The sequence below is a fragment of the Rutidosis leptorrhynchoides genome, chromosome 5 (assembly GCF_046630445.1).
Source record: "Rutidosis leptorrhynchoides isolate AG116_Rl617_1_P2 chromosome 5, CSIRO_AGI_Rlap_v1, whole genome shotgun sequence".
Taxonomy (NCBI): Eukaryota; Viridiplantae; Streptophyta; class Magnoliopsida; order Asterales; family Asteraceae; genus Rutidosis; species Rutidosis leptorrhynchoides.
In genome coordinates, this window is record NC_092337.1 from 384,462,287 (window position 1) to 384,479,579 (window position 17,293).

The 17,293-nt window shown below is 35.4% G+C and overlaps 1 protein-coding gene across 1 annotated transcript; it reads right to left on the reverse strand.

Annotated features, from left to right (window-relative positions):
• Positions 1–11,225: 11,225 nt before the first annotated feature.
• LOC139848411 (uncharacterized) lies at positions 11,226–17,075 on the reverse strand. The gene is made up of 9 exons (XM_071838149.1): positions 16,980–17,075; positions 15,544–16,223; positions 14,316–15,022; positions 14,034–14,238; positions 13,545–13,763; positions 13,260–13,433; positions 13,045–13,173; positions 12,578–12,691; positions 11,226–11,595 (listed from the first exon to the last, which is right to left on the reverse strand). Exons 2-9 carry the CDS (start codon positions 16,216–16,218, stop codon positions 11,281–11,283), a joined length of 2,538 nt encoding a protein of 845 aa, XP_071694250.1. The 5' UTR covers positions 16,219–16,223; positions 16,980–17,075; the 3' UTR covers positions 11,226–11,280.
• Between the last annotated feature and the right edge of the window lie 218 nt (positions 17,076–17,293).

Sequence of the window (17,293 nt, forward strand, 5' to 3'; positions counted from 1 at the left end):
AATCAATCTTTGAATAAACACTTGACCCTTGAAGTTGGTCAAATAGATCATCAATACGTGGCAACGGATAACGGTTCTTGATAGTAAGCTTGTTAAGTTCACGGTAATCAATGCACATCCTTAATGTACCATCCTTCTTTTTAACAAACAGAATAGGAGCTCCCCAAGGGGACGAGCTTGGACGAATGAAACCTTTATCCAATAGTTCTTGGAGTTGGTTGGATAATTCCTTCATTTCGGAAGGTGCTAAACGGTATGGTGCTTTAGCAACAGGAGCAGCACCAGGAGTTAAATCAATTTGGAATTCAACTTGTCGAGGAGGTGGAATACCCGGAAGATCTTCGGGAAACACATCGGGAAAGTCTTTAACTACTGGTACATCTTCAATTCGCTTCTCTTTCGATTCAATCAGATTAACGTGGGCTAGAATAGCTGGATAACCTTTCATAAGGTATTTGCGGGTTTTAATACAGGAGATAATATTGAGATTGGAACCACTCTTTTCACCTTGGATAATAAGAGTCTCTCCATTTCCTAATGGAACATGAACGGTTTTATCGTAACACATGATCGCAGCTCTTAATGGACGTAACCAATCCATTCCAACTATGACATCGAAACTTCCTAGCTCGACCGGCAAAAGGTCTATCTTAAATTCTTTGCTGGCTAAGATTAGGTTGCAGTTTTTATAAATTTTATCAACTTTCATGATCTTTCCATTGGCTACTTCTACTAATCGTTTAGTTTCTAAGGGTTGAGGCTTTTCAGTAAATAGGGTACAAAATTCATTAGATACGTAACTTCGGTCAGCACCAGTATCGAATAAAATAGTTGCGTAGCAATTATTGACGAGATACGTACCCGTGATGACCTCATCTTCATCTCGGGCTTCAGCAGCAGTAATAACAAATGCACGACCCTTTGCAGCAGTAGTATTGGCTCCAGTAGCAGGATTATCTCTCTTCTTAGGGCAATTTGGACTAATGTGTCCCTTTTCCCCACAAGTATAACAAGTAGGAGGAGCTTTGGCAGGAACAATAGATTTATTCTTTGGAGGAGTCCTACACGTCTTAGCTACGTGTCCCACTTTCTTACACAACGAACAAGTGGCAGTGCACTGCCCCGGGTGATGCCTTTCACAACGAACACAAAAAGGATAAGTGCCCTTATAATTCGTACTTGTACTATCCATAAGCTTTTTACTAACATTCTGATTTGAACCTTGAGACGGCTCAAACTTCCTCTTACCATCATTACCCTTGGTTTCAACTTGCTTATTGGCCGACGCCCTTCTTCTCTTGGCCAACATGAGATTTTGTGCCATGAGAATCACAGCATCCAAAGTAACCTTCTCAGCAGCAATAACATTCCCTTGAACATCCTCGGGAAGACCTTCAATATACCGCTCAATTCTTCTAGCTTCAGTAGGAAACATTTCAGGACATAGAGTAGAAAGCTCCAGATAACGATTGGTATAATTCTCAATGTCAGTACCCTTGACCCTGAGTTCCCAGAACTCAGCTTCAAGCTTCTGAACTTGACTCCTTGGGCAGAATTTGTTGACCATCATACTTTTGAGTTCGTCCCATGGAATTGCATTAGCATTATCAATTCCTACGGACTTGGCATAAGCAGTCCACCAAGTTAAAGCATTACCACCCAACGAGCTAGTGGCATACTTTACTCGATCATCATCACCACAGTTGCAAATACGGAAAATAGATTCCATCTTTTCGAACCAACGAACTAGTTCGACAGCTTCTTCGTTTCCTTTAAAAGCGGGAGGGTGACAGTTTGTAAAGTCCTTGTAGGAACAAGGTTTTGGTTGAGTATTAGCATGATTAGCTTGGGCGTTGCCTTGGGCAGCAGCGAGTAACTGTTGGAATTGCTCAGTAGTTAACACAACGTTGTTAACGGTAGGTGCAGCTGAACGAACCATGATGTCACTACATAAAAGTGAACATATGTTTGATAAGTTTAACAAGTTATAAGTTTGAGTAATCACAAGTATGAATAAACTAAAGTATTGATATCGCATGATATTAATAAAACACTTTATATTATTAGAACGAGGTATTAAATAAGCCTTTATTACACGATTCGGAAATAGAAATTGTTTAAGGCACAGCCTTTACATAGATGGAAAATAGGAAAAATAACTAGGAAATATTAAGATTGAAGTAGTCTTCATATTTCGTCTCCAACCTTCTTCATAAACTCCTCAACTTTCTCATTTTTCGACTTTTGTTTCTCATAGAGATACTCGAAGTTGTCATAAAGGTTGGTAACACGACTGTTTACGGCATTAGTGTTGTACTCTCTTATGGCAAGTTGTTCGTCGACTCGACCTTTCTCCATTTTCATTCGGACATCAACATCCTCCTTGAGGTAAGCAAGTGATTGCTTTCCCCAGCGAGTGTTGCGTTCTTCCTCGCACTTTAGCATCAGCAACTCCTTTCTTAGCTCGACGTTTTCTTTCATAAGTTTCTTCATTCGACGATCCACTCTTTCCATGTGGCGAAGTAGACCTCCAATGTTTCTCTCGGTATCGTTTCGTAATCTCATGATTTCATACTTAGGACCATCATAAAAAGGAGATCGGGCTCTCTTCCTTGATGGACCAACTTCTTCATGCCGTTTTCCCTTATCTTGGGTTCTCGGAGTTGGGTAGTATTGAGGAGACCCATGTGAATCTAAAATAGTATTCGGGCTATAATTCAGCGGTGGTGAAGCAGGACTATAAAGAGGACTTCGAACTGGTCTCGAAGTTGAAGAGTGTCCAACACCTACTTCGGTGGTAGGGTTGTGAGTTGCTTTGTTGGGCTTGTTAACGCTTGAGCTTGACATCCTATCATTAGGAAAGAGACCTTGATTAGAATCTTTGAGTCAAGTTTATTAAAGCATAATTGTTAAGATTATACGACAATCCTAAGTGCTTTAAGTCCAAGGCAGGAAAGGTTATAGTTTCCTAGATTGCTAAGGCACCCTAGCTAACAAGTAAGGCACACATAAAAATGCAATCCTGGTTCTCTATAACAGCCTGGTTTGCTCTGATACCAATCTGTCACACCCCCAGTTAGGGCCTGGGTGAAATGTGACTTAATATCAAATCAACCAACATATTATAATATACGAGAACAATACTAAATGATAAAACAAACTTTATTGAGCACGCAGCGGAAAATGAAACGTAGTTACAATGATAGGAATAACAATAATGGAAATGTTCACATGCAGAAGTAATAAATGCGATATCTCTTGATCCTATGTCCAAGTAGCATCACATAAGCAGTAAGTATAAGAGCTTGAATCAAACAGCACCTGAGACAAAACATGCTAAAGTGTCAACCAAAAAGGTTGAGTGAAGTTCATAGGTTTAACAAATAAGTTTGACCGTTTGTTTTAGACCACAAGATTTAATTTGTAAGGTTGATCTCCCGCAGGATCAAAAAGTTATGCCAGTGCGTGATATTTAGACTAAACGTTCAAGTTTGCCCCATGACAAGTTGTGTCTGTCCTTGTCGGTTTAATTTCATTATCAAGTAATACAAAGACTTAGTCAAATGTATCGGGGACGTTACTCCCGATAGGCCTACCCCCAATAAATAAGCATGCCGCAGCACTTAAAAATATCACTGTAGGGACTTAGTCGGACATAGCCGGGTATAGCATAGTTTTAGCAGTTGGTACTTGTGTCTAAATTGTAAATAGTAAAAGCAGCATGTGTCTCACCCCAAATAAGTTAAATAAGTTTGCTAGCAATAAAGAGTGGTGCTATGAATTCACCTTAGTAAGTAGAGAGAGAGTTATTCCTCGGAATAAAGAGTTGAACGAGTGAGCAGGAAAGTCAACCTATTGACATTTAAGAGTAGTTAAGTGTTTTGCCCATGTTTAAGTTTAAGTATGTGTTTAAGTATAGTTTGTTTTACTAAGTTTCTATTCCTAGTAAGTTACTATTTTTATAATGTTTCCATTTTTAGAAAGTTTCTTATTTTACTAAGTTTCTATGACTATAGAGTTTCTACTTTTATGAGTGTTTTTTCATTTTAGGATACTTGCCGTATTAGATAAGCTTCCAATCACCCCTTTCCCTTCGAATGGCTAATTTAGATCTAGGGGCTTGAGCCATAGGACCCTTTAAATCGGAAGTCCAAACCCTCTGCCTAGAATCTCGTAGAAACCATTCGTCAAGAAAGTTCGAAGATCTATACATCTCTAATACATATCCCAAAATATTTTTGTGCTACAATATAAGTAGTAGGTTATAGGTGCTAGTAATAGTAATAGTGTATACATGTTAAGTACTAGTATAAGTAGTATTAGGGTTTAAGGTTTTAATATGTATATGTATATATAATTCGTATATATACATAAAAATATTTTTTTTTTTACATGTATATATGTATATATAAATCTAGGAGTGTTTATGTATATACTTATGAATAACAAGTTTATAATATGAATATGAATTAACAAAGATTAAAGTTTATGTAAATAGTTTAGGGTTTATGTTATACCTTTGAAGATTCAAGATAATTAACAAAGAAAAAATGAACACGATGAAGATGGAAGATCAAAGCCTTAAAAATCTTGAAGAACTCCTTGAAGATTCTTGAAGAACACGAAGAACAAGCTTGAAGATCCGAATACCACAAGAGAGGGAGAGGGAGAGATTGTTTTTGAGAGAGGATTTTGGTGTGATTTGTGAATGAGAAACTAGGAGTTTATATAGTGCAAGTATTAGAGTGTTAGTCAACATAAGGATGTTCTAATTAATGATTTTATTTTATTTTATAATTTTTAGTCAACAATAGGTGGTACTAGTTTATATATATATTATTTTAATTTTTAGTCAACATAAGGATGTAATTGTTTAAGATTCTTTAGTCTCATTATTATTACTATTATTATTTTTTACATTTACTACATGATAAGTATTATTTTCTTTTTACTAATTCATGACTTGTATATATTTAGTTCTCAATTGTTTTATTATTTATATAAATGTCAATTTTTATTTATTACTTATAGGTTATCAGTTATAATATTACATAAATGCATAAATTTTAATTAGCAGTGAGTGTCGACTAACAGTTTATTATTTTCATCTTTTATTAACTTGTCAATTATTGCACAAAGTTAATTAATATGTTTTCTAACTCTTAATACTTAACAATTGTTGATTAAAGTTTAATCATTAAGTTTTGATTATATTGTTTGGGCATTTAATATTGGAAAAATATAGAATGGAAAAATGAGGGTCGTTATACATTTTTAAACGAAACGACTTTCACAACAATTCATATTAAGTAAAACTAAGAAGTTTCCATAATAAAACCGAGTTATACAACATCGGGCCCACATCGACCGTTTTACGAATTTCATTCAAAATACAAGTTTCGACCATAAGAGTTTAAATTCCAAACGACACCTAGAGCATGGTGTTTGGGGTTAAACTACCCACATCTTGGCCGAACTTCCAAAAAGCTAAACCCACGAGAGCCTCTACTAGTCCAAACAAATACCTTTGCCCTTGTCCACGCCGGAACCTAAAAAGGTAAACAACGAGAGGGTAAGCTAAAGCTTAGTGAGTGCAATAGTTATACATATACATATATAACCTACTTACTTGCAATCACTTACACAATACCGCATACAAGCTAGCAATTCAACAACTATGCAAAGATTATGCATAAACCAATATTCGCAATTCATAATAAGCTAGCAACAACAATAACATATAGTTCACAATTAAATATGCTAATACAAAATTCACACAACCATGGTTAACCAATCGTACAAGGGAACGGTATTCGCGAAAGACCGTCGGAGTTCATAACATCCATTAGTGTACATACGCCGCGTAATCACTAATCCCCCGGGTGATGTCTTGAACACCGCGACTAACTCACCCCCATGACAATGTGGTGTCTTGAACACCGCGACAATTCCACATGTCAATCAAACCAATGAGTGGTGTCTTGAACACCGTGACAATTCCACTACCATGACAATGTGGTGTCTTGAACACCGCGACAATTCCACATGTCAATCAAACCCATGAGTGGTGTCTTAAACACCGCGACAATTCCACTCGTTACGTAGAATGTGGTGTCTTGAACACCGCGATAATTCCACGTTCCACGCTACACAAATAAATACATTATATACGTACACGCATAATTATTCCACTCACCTTACGCCTTCGGTGAATTGGTAAACCAAGCTCGCAACTTCAAAATAACGTACCTATTATATTAAGCACATATATCAATCATTCGTTCAAGTTTGTCAACCAACTTATTCGCCATCCAAGTGCCATTTGGCTCATGGTGCAAACGTGACCCATTTGCACCACTCATTCTAACACTAGGTCGAGATTATGTCAAACCCTTACCAACATTTTGATTATGGTCTTAATACACCTTTTAACACAAGGTTATCTCATTTTCGCACCCATTAACCCACTTAGGAAATCAAAGACTCATTTGACCCATTTCAAGGTTAACACACTCATTTGGGTCACTATCATACCCAAATACACCCATTCACTTTAAACAATAAGTGTGCTAGTGATTTCTAACATTTAAGACCCATATAGACAATTTAACATTTCAAAACCCTAGGTTAGTCATCTTTGAGTCCTCATGACCCAAACTTACCCAAAACTACCAAAACACTAACAATTAGGTTTTATGTTCATCACTAACCCAAACCCTAACCCTTAAACAATTAAAACAAGGAAAACCAAGGTTATGACTCACCACTACAATCAAAATGTAGCTAGGGACTAGATGAACAACTTTAGAACTCGCACTTAGACCCGATTCGACCTTCTTCTTCCTTGATTTGAGTTCTCTCACTCTAGAAACCCTTTCTCTCTCTAAATTGATTTGGAAGAGGTGTGGTAGTTGAAGATGGAGTAAATGGTGCTCCAAAAACTGATCTAGAGCTTTAAATTCGTCCACAAAGTGAAATTATCAAAATACCTATTTGTAATATCTAAAAAACAAAACAACTGGCCCGCCAGTTCATCTGGACGGCATCCAGAATACTGGACGGCGTCCAGAATACTGGACGGCGTCCAGCCCTTCAAATTTGGACGGCGTCCCAACCTTATGAGAAACAGGATCTTACAATTTAGGATTTAGATTGAGTTTTTAACACGCAAGGTTTAGAGTTTAGGGTTTAGGGTTTTAAACCCAAAACACCATATCCTAAACCCTAAATCCTAAACTCTAAATCGGGCTAAATTTTACTTCACAAAACATGAAGAAGAAAAAAACGTTCACATTCTTCACGAACAATATTATCTTGAATGTTATTTTTGTCAATCGTTTTCCCGCCTAAATAATAACATTCATCACGAAGTGTCTCTTCTAAATGTTCATATTTTCGTGTGATCTTGATGCCGAAAAAAAAAATTCCAAAAAAATGAAGAAAAAAATTGTTTCCCCCCGCTTTCCCCGATTGGTTACTTCCCCATTGATCCTGCCCCCATATATATATATATATATATATATATATATATATATATATATATATATATATATATATATATATGGGGTCATCTTTGTTTCCAAAAGTAGAGAAGAAGATTGTTTCATCTTTGTTTGGACCCTGTGACTCGCGAAGATGGTGTTGGTATTGGCATTGGCTTAAATGAGGTAGATGGTGATATGGTTGATGATGCAAATAAATAGGGGTTTCATGTATATGGATCATGGTCAACCTTTTTTGAACTATGTTATAGGCTTTTTTAGTTTTTTAAGTTATAATTACTTAATAATTACATAATAATTAGAACTAGTCCGGACCGGTCAGCGCGTTGCTGTGGGGGGCTTTCGGGTTGCGTATTCATATTTAACGTAGTGTTGTGTATTTACAGAGGGGAACACGACCCATGTGTTAAGCGCCGTTTTAGATGTCGTTGTGTTAAGCGTTTTTTAAAAAGTATCCGTTTATATATAACAAACTTTTTGCTTGTTTGTCGGCTTCTTATTAAAAGTTATTTAAGAATGTTTAAGTGTAATTATTAGGTTTATTATACATATATATGTATTAATTGACACATGGCACTCCCATAATATAAACTACAATATTATATGGTAGAAAACTAAATTTAAATTTAATATAAACATTATACTCCATACTAAATATCATACGTTATTTTAGGAAAAATTTAATCCATTGCATTCAGGGTCACCTTATGCATAGTGCGGGGGCGGCGGGGAGGGGGTTTTACTGGCCATGCTCTCGGATTGGTCCGGATTTCCTTCAGGGAGTAGTCGGGGGCGGGTTATGCAACTACATGAGATGAACGCATGGGTGGTTAAGTTCTCCTTAGATGATCCCAAACTGATGTCCAAAAAAATATCGTTATTTTTAAGCATTTATCAAAACCATATACCTTTCTTTGAAGACGAAGTCAATCGATTATTATTTATATTACAGTTTGTAAATATTGGATGATAATTATGATTTTTTTGAAATTCAGTCACTGAATTTTAAATACTCTAATCATTTGGTACTATTATACGTATACTTTTTGCGCTTATTAACAGCCGTGCAATGTACGAGGTCAAAACCTGATATTTATATTTGCGAATACATACATTTACAACTTTTGTATAATGCACTGGCTCAAAATTCATATTTAAGTTTGAGAAAACATAAATTTATAAGTTCTGTGCAACGCGCGAGCTCATAAAATTAATTTAATATGTGTCACGGCAACGCGTAGCTGTTCTTCTTTAGTCGTGTATATTTTGTACTATTTTATATATGTAAATGTAAATATAAACATAAACATAATAATTTAATTTGTTGAGCTAATCAAATACTCCTATACGAGTAGAAAAGAGCCGCTAGAACCGACTTTTTAGTCAAGGTCAACTTGATTGTGAATTTCATTAGAAACTACGGAGTAGTTTTCTGTATATGATGAAAACCGTACCACAAGATTCGTGAATAATGGAAGGCGATCATCACACACTACTTTTAGGGTGCGTTTGATAAAACTGAATGATTTAGTGCTGAATGGTTCAGAATCTGAATAGTTCAGAGCCTCTGAATAAAGTTTGCTCTGAATGAAAATAAGCTGTTTGATAATCATTTAGAATGAACGATATGAACTGAGTAAAACTACCTTATTAACGTGTTACATTAATAAAAAATTTAATATACTTGTTAGTTAAATGATCAGGATATGATTTCAGGACAATATTACAGAAAATTTAGGCTCTTAATGGTTAAGAGAGTGTTTTTGCTCTGAATGGTTCAGAGCTTAATTCTGAACCATTCAGCACCATATGTCATTAAGAGGTCAGAAACAAACGCACTGAATGCTGAATGGTTCAGCATTCACTGCTGAACCATTCCATTAAGAGGTAAACAAACGCACTCTTAATTCTTATGTACACATAATTTTTTATTATATCCTTAATTATACTTAGAATAATGATATAATTTTAACTTCATAAATTAATCTAAGAGTATAAATGTGAATTTACGAGACAAAAATGTACATAAATTAAAAAGTGGTGTGTGAAGATCATCTCATATAATCAAAACTGCTCGAGATATATTGTATTATTGATATGATATTAATATTAAATTAAATTAATAATTTAATAATTAATATTAATATTGATTACCAAAGAGTTTATAGTGTTACTGTATGTGTGAATAAATTCGTATTAAGTGTTTGAGTTTGTCTTTAAAAATTTTATACATAGATTAGCTATTGTGCAAAGATAACATAATGAATTTCTAACCCTAAGCTCATAAATTGATTTGGACCGTATAATCCAATTAAACCATAAATTCAATTGGTACTTGAGCTATAAGACCATTCCCAATGATACTCGTACTCACCCGCCCTCAAATCAAATCTTAGAGGGCGCCGATGACATCTCATCGCCCTCAGCCACCCTCCATTGCCAGAATCCATTTCGCCCTTAATCATTTCCTTGCATATCATTTTCGAGCACGGAAGATACTGCAATTTGTGGGCCCTTTTCGTTTATAAAACTCACTGGTTGCTAAAATGTTGATTTAAACAAGGGTTTTTTGTTTAGAGAAAAATAATTTTTTGTTGCAAGGTGTTGAAATGTTGAAAATAAATTCATACTTCGACTTTCACATTTACTACTTCCACCATCCATTCATGTTGTTCTTTCAAAAACGTCCCTGAATAAAGTATGACAAAAAGTTTGAGCAAGACTATTATTAAGGGCGTTTTAGAAAATTTAAGTGGAACAAGTAAATATGGTGGTGAAAATATCAATCCCCGTGCCGGCATAGCAAAAAAAAAAAAAAAAAAAAAAAAAAAGGACTATCATATTCTTAAAAATTTCCTTTTATTATATTTTAATTTTTTTAGAATATTTGCTTTAAGTACTGTAATATTTTAAAAAAATTTAAAATTTGTTAAAATAATATATAATATAATTAGTTAATAATTAATAATAATTATTATAATAATAATAATAATAATAATAATAATAATAATAATAATAAATATTAATAATAATAAAATGTAAGAATGATGTCATGATTGATAGTGGTGTGTTATAGGAATATCATGAAAGAAAGTGATTAGGAAATAGAGACAAAAAACTGATATGACACTCATAAACATTAAGACATAATGTTATGGTTGAAAGTGATCTAATAACTAAATAACATCTATACTCTTCCACAATCTATTATATTAGGGTATCTATATTTATATTTATATTTATATTATATTATATTATATTATTATTTTATTATTATGGCCCAAGCTCAATTGTCAATTGAAATCCGTCATAGTGTGTAATCAGGTTTTATAGTTTCATTATATTTACTTCGTCTATGACGCCATTAGTTTTCGTATTTTATTGCATACTCAATACTATTGGTTTCTTTCAAACCAAAACAAATTCACCTACTAAGCAGTTTCATATTGCATTTTCCAAATGAAATTAATTTAATTAACGAGGAAGTATGTATTTTGGTTTGAAAAAAAAAAAAAAAAAAAAAAAAAAAAAAAAAAAAAAAAAAAAAAAGAATGTATTTTGATGAAATTTGTGAAGCAAAATTTTAATAAACATACAAAAAACATGCTTCTCTGTTAATCTGATACTACAAATACTACAATAGGAATGACTTAATAATTTAGTTCTTGAACACAAACAAAATTGGCCCCACACAGCCTGGAAACGAATAACAGCAATTGTTGTCGATATTTACATTTCCGGCACTTAAGTTTCGACGTCGCAAGTTATAACATGATCGCTAATCGCTATTCATCCACACGTCTTTAAGAAGCTGATACCGAATAACATTGCTGTCTTTTAATGTCCAAACGGGCTTCGTTGAATCAGCTACTGAGTCAATGATTGAAGTAAATGGTGAATCCAATTCGTCTAGTTCATCGTCGCTTGTATTAGACTTGCGTAGGATTGAAGATCCACTACGTGATAACTTAGCCTGGTTTCGTTCATCTCCTAAGATGCATCCTATTAAAGATGCAGCAGGAGGGTGGTATACGATAGGAGCTGCTGCACAAGGGAGACTGGTGATACAATCTTCGCTACTCTCGATTAAATCCTGATGAATGATGCATAAAATATTGATTAGTTAAGTTAGCTAAGACGTTAAGCAAAGATGATGTTTGTACAAATTTCAATATTTCATTATTTTAAGCTCCTATTTCAACTTCCTCTGAATTTGAAATCAGGTGCGTATATCGCCAGTGACATTCAAACCCTGTGTTTTCTACAAAGCCCAGGAACGAGACTAATCCACTTGCCAGAGGTTAGGGATGACGCTCGCGGATAACACGCAAGGATACTTTACACCCACGACCCGACCAACAAAAATTTTTACCCGTCGGGCCCCGTCTACCCATCAACGGGTAAACTTTTTCGCCCATGTCTGTGAGCCGCAGATACCTGTGACTGGCGGGCAAACCCGTAGGTTTAAATAAATATAAATTTATCTAAGTTGTACCTACGGATATCCACGACCCACGGGTAAAACAGCAAATACTTATAAAATTTCCATTTAAACTATATAAATATATTAATGTATAATTATATATATTATATATATTTATGCGGGTTAACGGGCATATTCCGCGGGTTAGTTAAACGGGTATCGCGGATTCACAAGTCATATTTTACCCGTCACAAACCCACCCGCAACCTGTCAACGGGTACAAAATTTTACCCGTTCCAAACGTGGGTAAATTTTTTTGATTTTATCCGCCCATGATTTTTTCTACCCATTGCCATCCCTACCAGAGGTGTATATTCTAGACATGAATGGGCTCGAAAGTACGCCCATATTTTCAAAGGGCTTCCACATTGTGGGACCAGCCTCTAAAGCAACGGGTACCATTCGCGCCGAAGCGCGCTGGTAACTTCCTCCGGATTTGGATCATTTCTAAAGCAACGGGTACCATTTGCAGTTATCTTTTTATGTTGTTTGTACGCATTTCTACCCGTATCCATAAATCAACCGCATTTAGCTTGCGCGGTGCGCAACATTTAATAATAAGAATCAAGGAAAAAAATGTAGAGAAACTGACCTCTGAAGCCATAGCTTCAAGCACCACCACCGGTATCATGTCTGGGCAAAATTCATCCGGGACAAAACTATCAAGAATCCTCTTTATTAGTGGGATACCAAAAGTAGGACAAACCTTCAAAATCAACAACAATTTACATTTGTAAATAAGCTGAATAAATCGTTCAACAAAACCAGAGGCGAAGTCAGGATTTACGTATAGGGGATGCATTTCACAAAAATTAAATATCAACATAATTTTTTTATATATACATTGTAATTATGAGATATTTAAGGGATGCTTGTGTTTATTATTGGGGGATATTGGCAACTAATATACAATTTTTAACACACTATAATTCGCTTATTTGAAAAGTTGGGGGATGCAAAGCATCCACATGCATCCCTCTGTCTCTGCCTCAACAAAACAGTAGATTTAATTTACTGTCAAACAATAGATTTCGCTTTCCATTTTCTACAGTTACAAACCTCTTTTCGAATAGTACTGCTTAAGAGCATATCCTTCGGCATCATCATAAGTTCACTCAGTGCAGTAAGGAGATGAAAAGTAATAGGCGAGCCGCATACATCCGTTAGCCAACTGGACCAGTTTCCGATCTGTTCATAACCAAACCAAAGCAACACACATTAGTGTAAGATAAAATTAGGGCAAAACGCTGTTAAACGGGTTAACTTTTACGGACCGTCTTTTTTAATTGTGCACCGGCCCCAAAGCTTGTTTTGCCTGAAGGAATAGGAAGAACCGTAGCATCACCTATGGGGTCTGATACAGGGTCAGTGGGACCCTCGTCGTGTGGTTCACGAAGTATAGCGTTAAACATAGCTACGTCTAGTCTAGATACGCATTGCTCCATTATCTACACAAGTAACACAATAATAAAGATTGTTAAAAAAAAAAAAAAAAAAAAAAAAAACATTTACAGATGAAGTTTTAGAGATGTGTAGTTTTAAGAATGTAAAAGTATTACCAACATAGACAGCACACTCAAGCAACCGCAATTGCGACCTGCGGATCGAACGGGACAAATTCGTTCACAAGCATCCATGAAAGCAGTTTTCCAAAGATGTAAAGAGGTGTTCGATTGTTCGTGATTACACGTTGTTGTCTGACGAGATGTATTAGATTCTGAATCTACGAATCTGAAGATTCCCTTTGCAGATGTGGTTTGCATATAAGGAGCAAGAGTCTAAAAAAGTTGCAAAATGAAGTTATATAACAAGTTAATAAATTGAATAAATATTTGAAAATAAAAAAAAGTAAACAGATGGCAATCGCGACTAGTTTACTTTTGAATGGGTATATTCAGGCAAGTCGGTCAAAATTAGTCAAAGTCAAACTTGGTCAGTACTCCTTAAATAGTACCGACCGATTACTCCCCGAGTAGTGAGATTTGTAACTTTGTCTGTTACTGTCACAAGACCCGCCCATTTTGCCCCCTCTAAGTAAATTCGAGTACCTGCCACCAAATGGACTCAATAATGCGTGAAAAGATCCAAGATTCTACTCTTTCAAGAATCGAAGTAATCATACAAGGGTCCTCCCATTCACTAGAAGTCGTACTCTCATTTAAAGACGAACGTGTGATGTCATCATTTCCTTTCTCACATGATTTGTGTATTATCGCTCTTAGCACGATACAATTCGACAGCCAGAAAGTCAACCTGTAGTCAAAAACAAAAACAAAAACAGAATCAGCTATATGTAACTTTAACCGAATATTCAGGAGCTCAATTTGTACCTCGGAACATCGTTTCCACACGCTTTCGTAACCGAAACCAATCCCGACACTATACATTTTGCTGACGTGGCTCTCCTTGAAGAATTCGTTTTGCACGAATGTACGTACAACCTCGAAAGACGTCGTGAGGGAGCGTGTACTCGATTAATCGAACTTCCGTGTTCCGCAACTACCGAATAAAGACTGATTTCAATCCCTGCAGCTTCTCTCAGTTCATCTTCAAGATTTTGTACTCTCTGCTCTAATTGTTGTACTTTGCTTTCATCTTTTTTTTCAACATTTTTCAACTTCTCTACGATTTTTGTAGTCCTTAAATACCCATTGCTAATGCCTGAATCCAGTAATGAACCGACAGATTTCGCGTTCTTTAATCTATCAACATCAAATCCAAAATCCTCAATGGTTTGACTTTCTTGACCAATTTGAGTTTCTTTGAATAGTTGAAATAATTTAGAAGATTGTTCATTTGTTCCATCATTAACAACATACAACCTTGATAGTTTAAAGTTTTGAGAATCAACCCTTTGTGAGAGCATAGTAAACTTAGAGTTACGGATGTTAGATAAAGTCGTACGTGCACTTTCTAACTCAGAGTATAAATCTTTTGATGATGAAATGCGTTCTTCATAAGCGGCTCTTTTATTTTTAACCGATAATTCTTGACCGTCAACCTTTTCTGCACTTCCATATATGGCTTCAGATCCATTCTGCAATATGCGCGGGACATGCGGTTAGCCAATGGGCCCAAATGGTTCACTATCTTTTGGTATGAGTCTAAACGGGTCGTCTGACCCAAAAGGTTTCAGATTTTTAACAGATAACTACTGTCAAATATGATTACAAAATTTATAGTGTTTCAGCGATAGGCTAACGCAGTACCTTCTAAACTAAATATTTTTTATTTACCCGTAAGGGTAAAACATAACCCAAATCAACCCATTCGAGGAGCCCTTGGGGAGTACTCGGATATTGACTAAGTTTGACTTTGACCTAGTTTTTACCAATTTTGACTGATTTATTAAGTAAAGTCGAATTTTGGCCGAGTTTTGACGGTTTTTGAGAGTAATCCCAAGTTTGGCCTGAGTTTGACCGAGTTTGAGCAAGTTTGACCGACTTTGACCGAGTACTCCCCCAGCTGCAAAAACCGACTACTCGCCGAGTAATTTCGATTTCTTCAACGCTGATTACTCAACACAAAAAAATATAACAGCAAGCATAATATTACTACCTGTCTTTGAGGATTTGCATTGGATCCAAACATCACCGAATCAGCAGTTATTGATGACTGGGATATGATGTCATCATTATCCGTACTGGAATCGGTCTCGGCTTCCTCAGCGTACTCTTCGTTCATCAAAACCGAAACCGATCCTTGACTAATTAAACTCTCCCTCGATGAAGATGACCTCGAACGATGATTTCTCTCAACCATTTTGATTTTAACAAATAACATAGGTTGAGTTGTACTACCAAAAGTCCTTTTACAACTCATAGGCACACTAATCAACAAACTCTCTTTAACAACACCATATTCAGCCAAATCCACAACCGCAAAACCTAACAACTGTCCTTTTACCGTTCTGTCCCTTCGAGGTTCGTACAAATTAAACTCTATACAGTTCTTCACGAAAGTTTCGTTCTCCCTAGATAATGTCACGTGAATTTTAAAAGATTCGTTAAACTCTATTTTACCGTCACCGACACCAAAACCGGAAGCGTATGAAGGTGCAACTTGTTTAGTAGACCCTGAATTTTTGTCGCCGTGTTCCCATTGTATCAATGCGGATCGAAGTGATATTAATGACTTAGATGGAGGCCATGGCTTAATCTCTACAACGTTGATAACACAATCGACTTGAACACATTTGCTCTTTTTCTTTTTTGCCTTCGTTCCTACTACCATTGTTTCTATATGTACATCGAAAAGGTTATGTTAGTGAAAGTGCTATGGAACGACAAAAATTACTAAGGTATAAGGTAATTCGATGTGTGTTTAAACTGATTATTTCAACTTGAAGTCTTAATAACTAGTTTGTTAACATTAGTATAGAAGTGACAAAAAACCATGCTTAAGATATATAGCATTGTAGTTGGATATCCGATAGGTCACAAGTTCAAACCTCACAAGCAGCATATCTTGGGTGGCCAAGGAAATGGGTCGGAAAAGGTCACGTGATAACCCGGTTAGGCCAGATACATCTGAGTAAAAATACTCCATTACCATTACCATGGGTAGCCTGCATAGGAAAAACCTTATCCGAAAATGATCACGGATAACCAGTTAGGCCGCTTATATATGACTAAAAATATTCACCATCCAAGGGTAACCTGAATAGCGAAAACCTTATCTGGTTAGCAGATTAGCAAATTCAAACATTCTTTTGAAAACTGTCCTATCTGGTTACTTTAGAAAGAATAAACACTTTAGAAATTAACATTAACATACTATAATAATACAAACTAAGCAAATCCCAAACTCAGTTTGGTTATTCAAGTTTCAATAGTCAATTTAAGCAAACACACATCCAAACACCCCTAATATCAATCAATGACCTAATTAAATAAATAAATACAATAGAAAACTTGATATCTCAAAGTATTACATTACTGAAGTTAAATATTTGTGATATATAGAAGCTTCAATGATCATAGAGAGCAGATTACCTTAGATTGGTTTTAAAGTTGCAGAAACTATTACAGATAGCAAAAGTTAATCATAACAGCTTCATTATACAGCAAAACAAACTGTACATATAATTTTTTTTTTTTCAAGGATTCAAAGTTTTGTCAGTAAACTAATCACATTGCCATGATCAGGTGAAGGAAAAGTGAAGAAAATAGCAAGAAATACAAATTACTTTACTATCAACATTAGAACTTTTTTTTAAAAAAAAATAGTAAAAATTAAAGCCCATGGATTTAAAAAATATGAATATGGGAATGTGGACAAAATGTAAAACTGACAGGTTTTTTTTTGT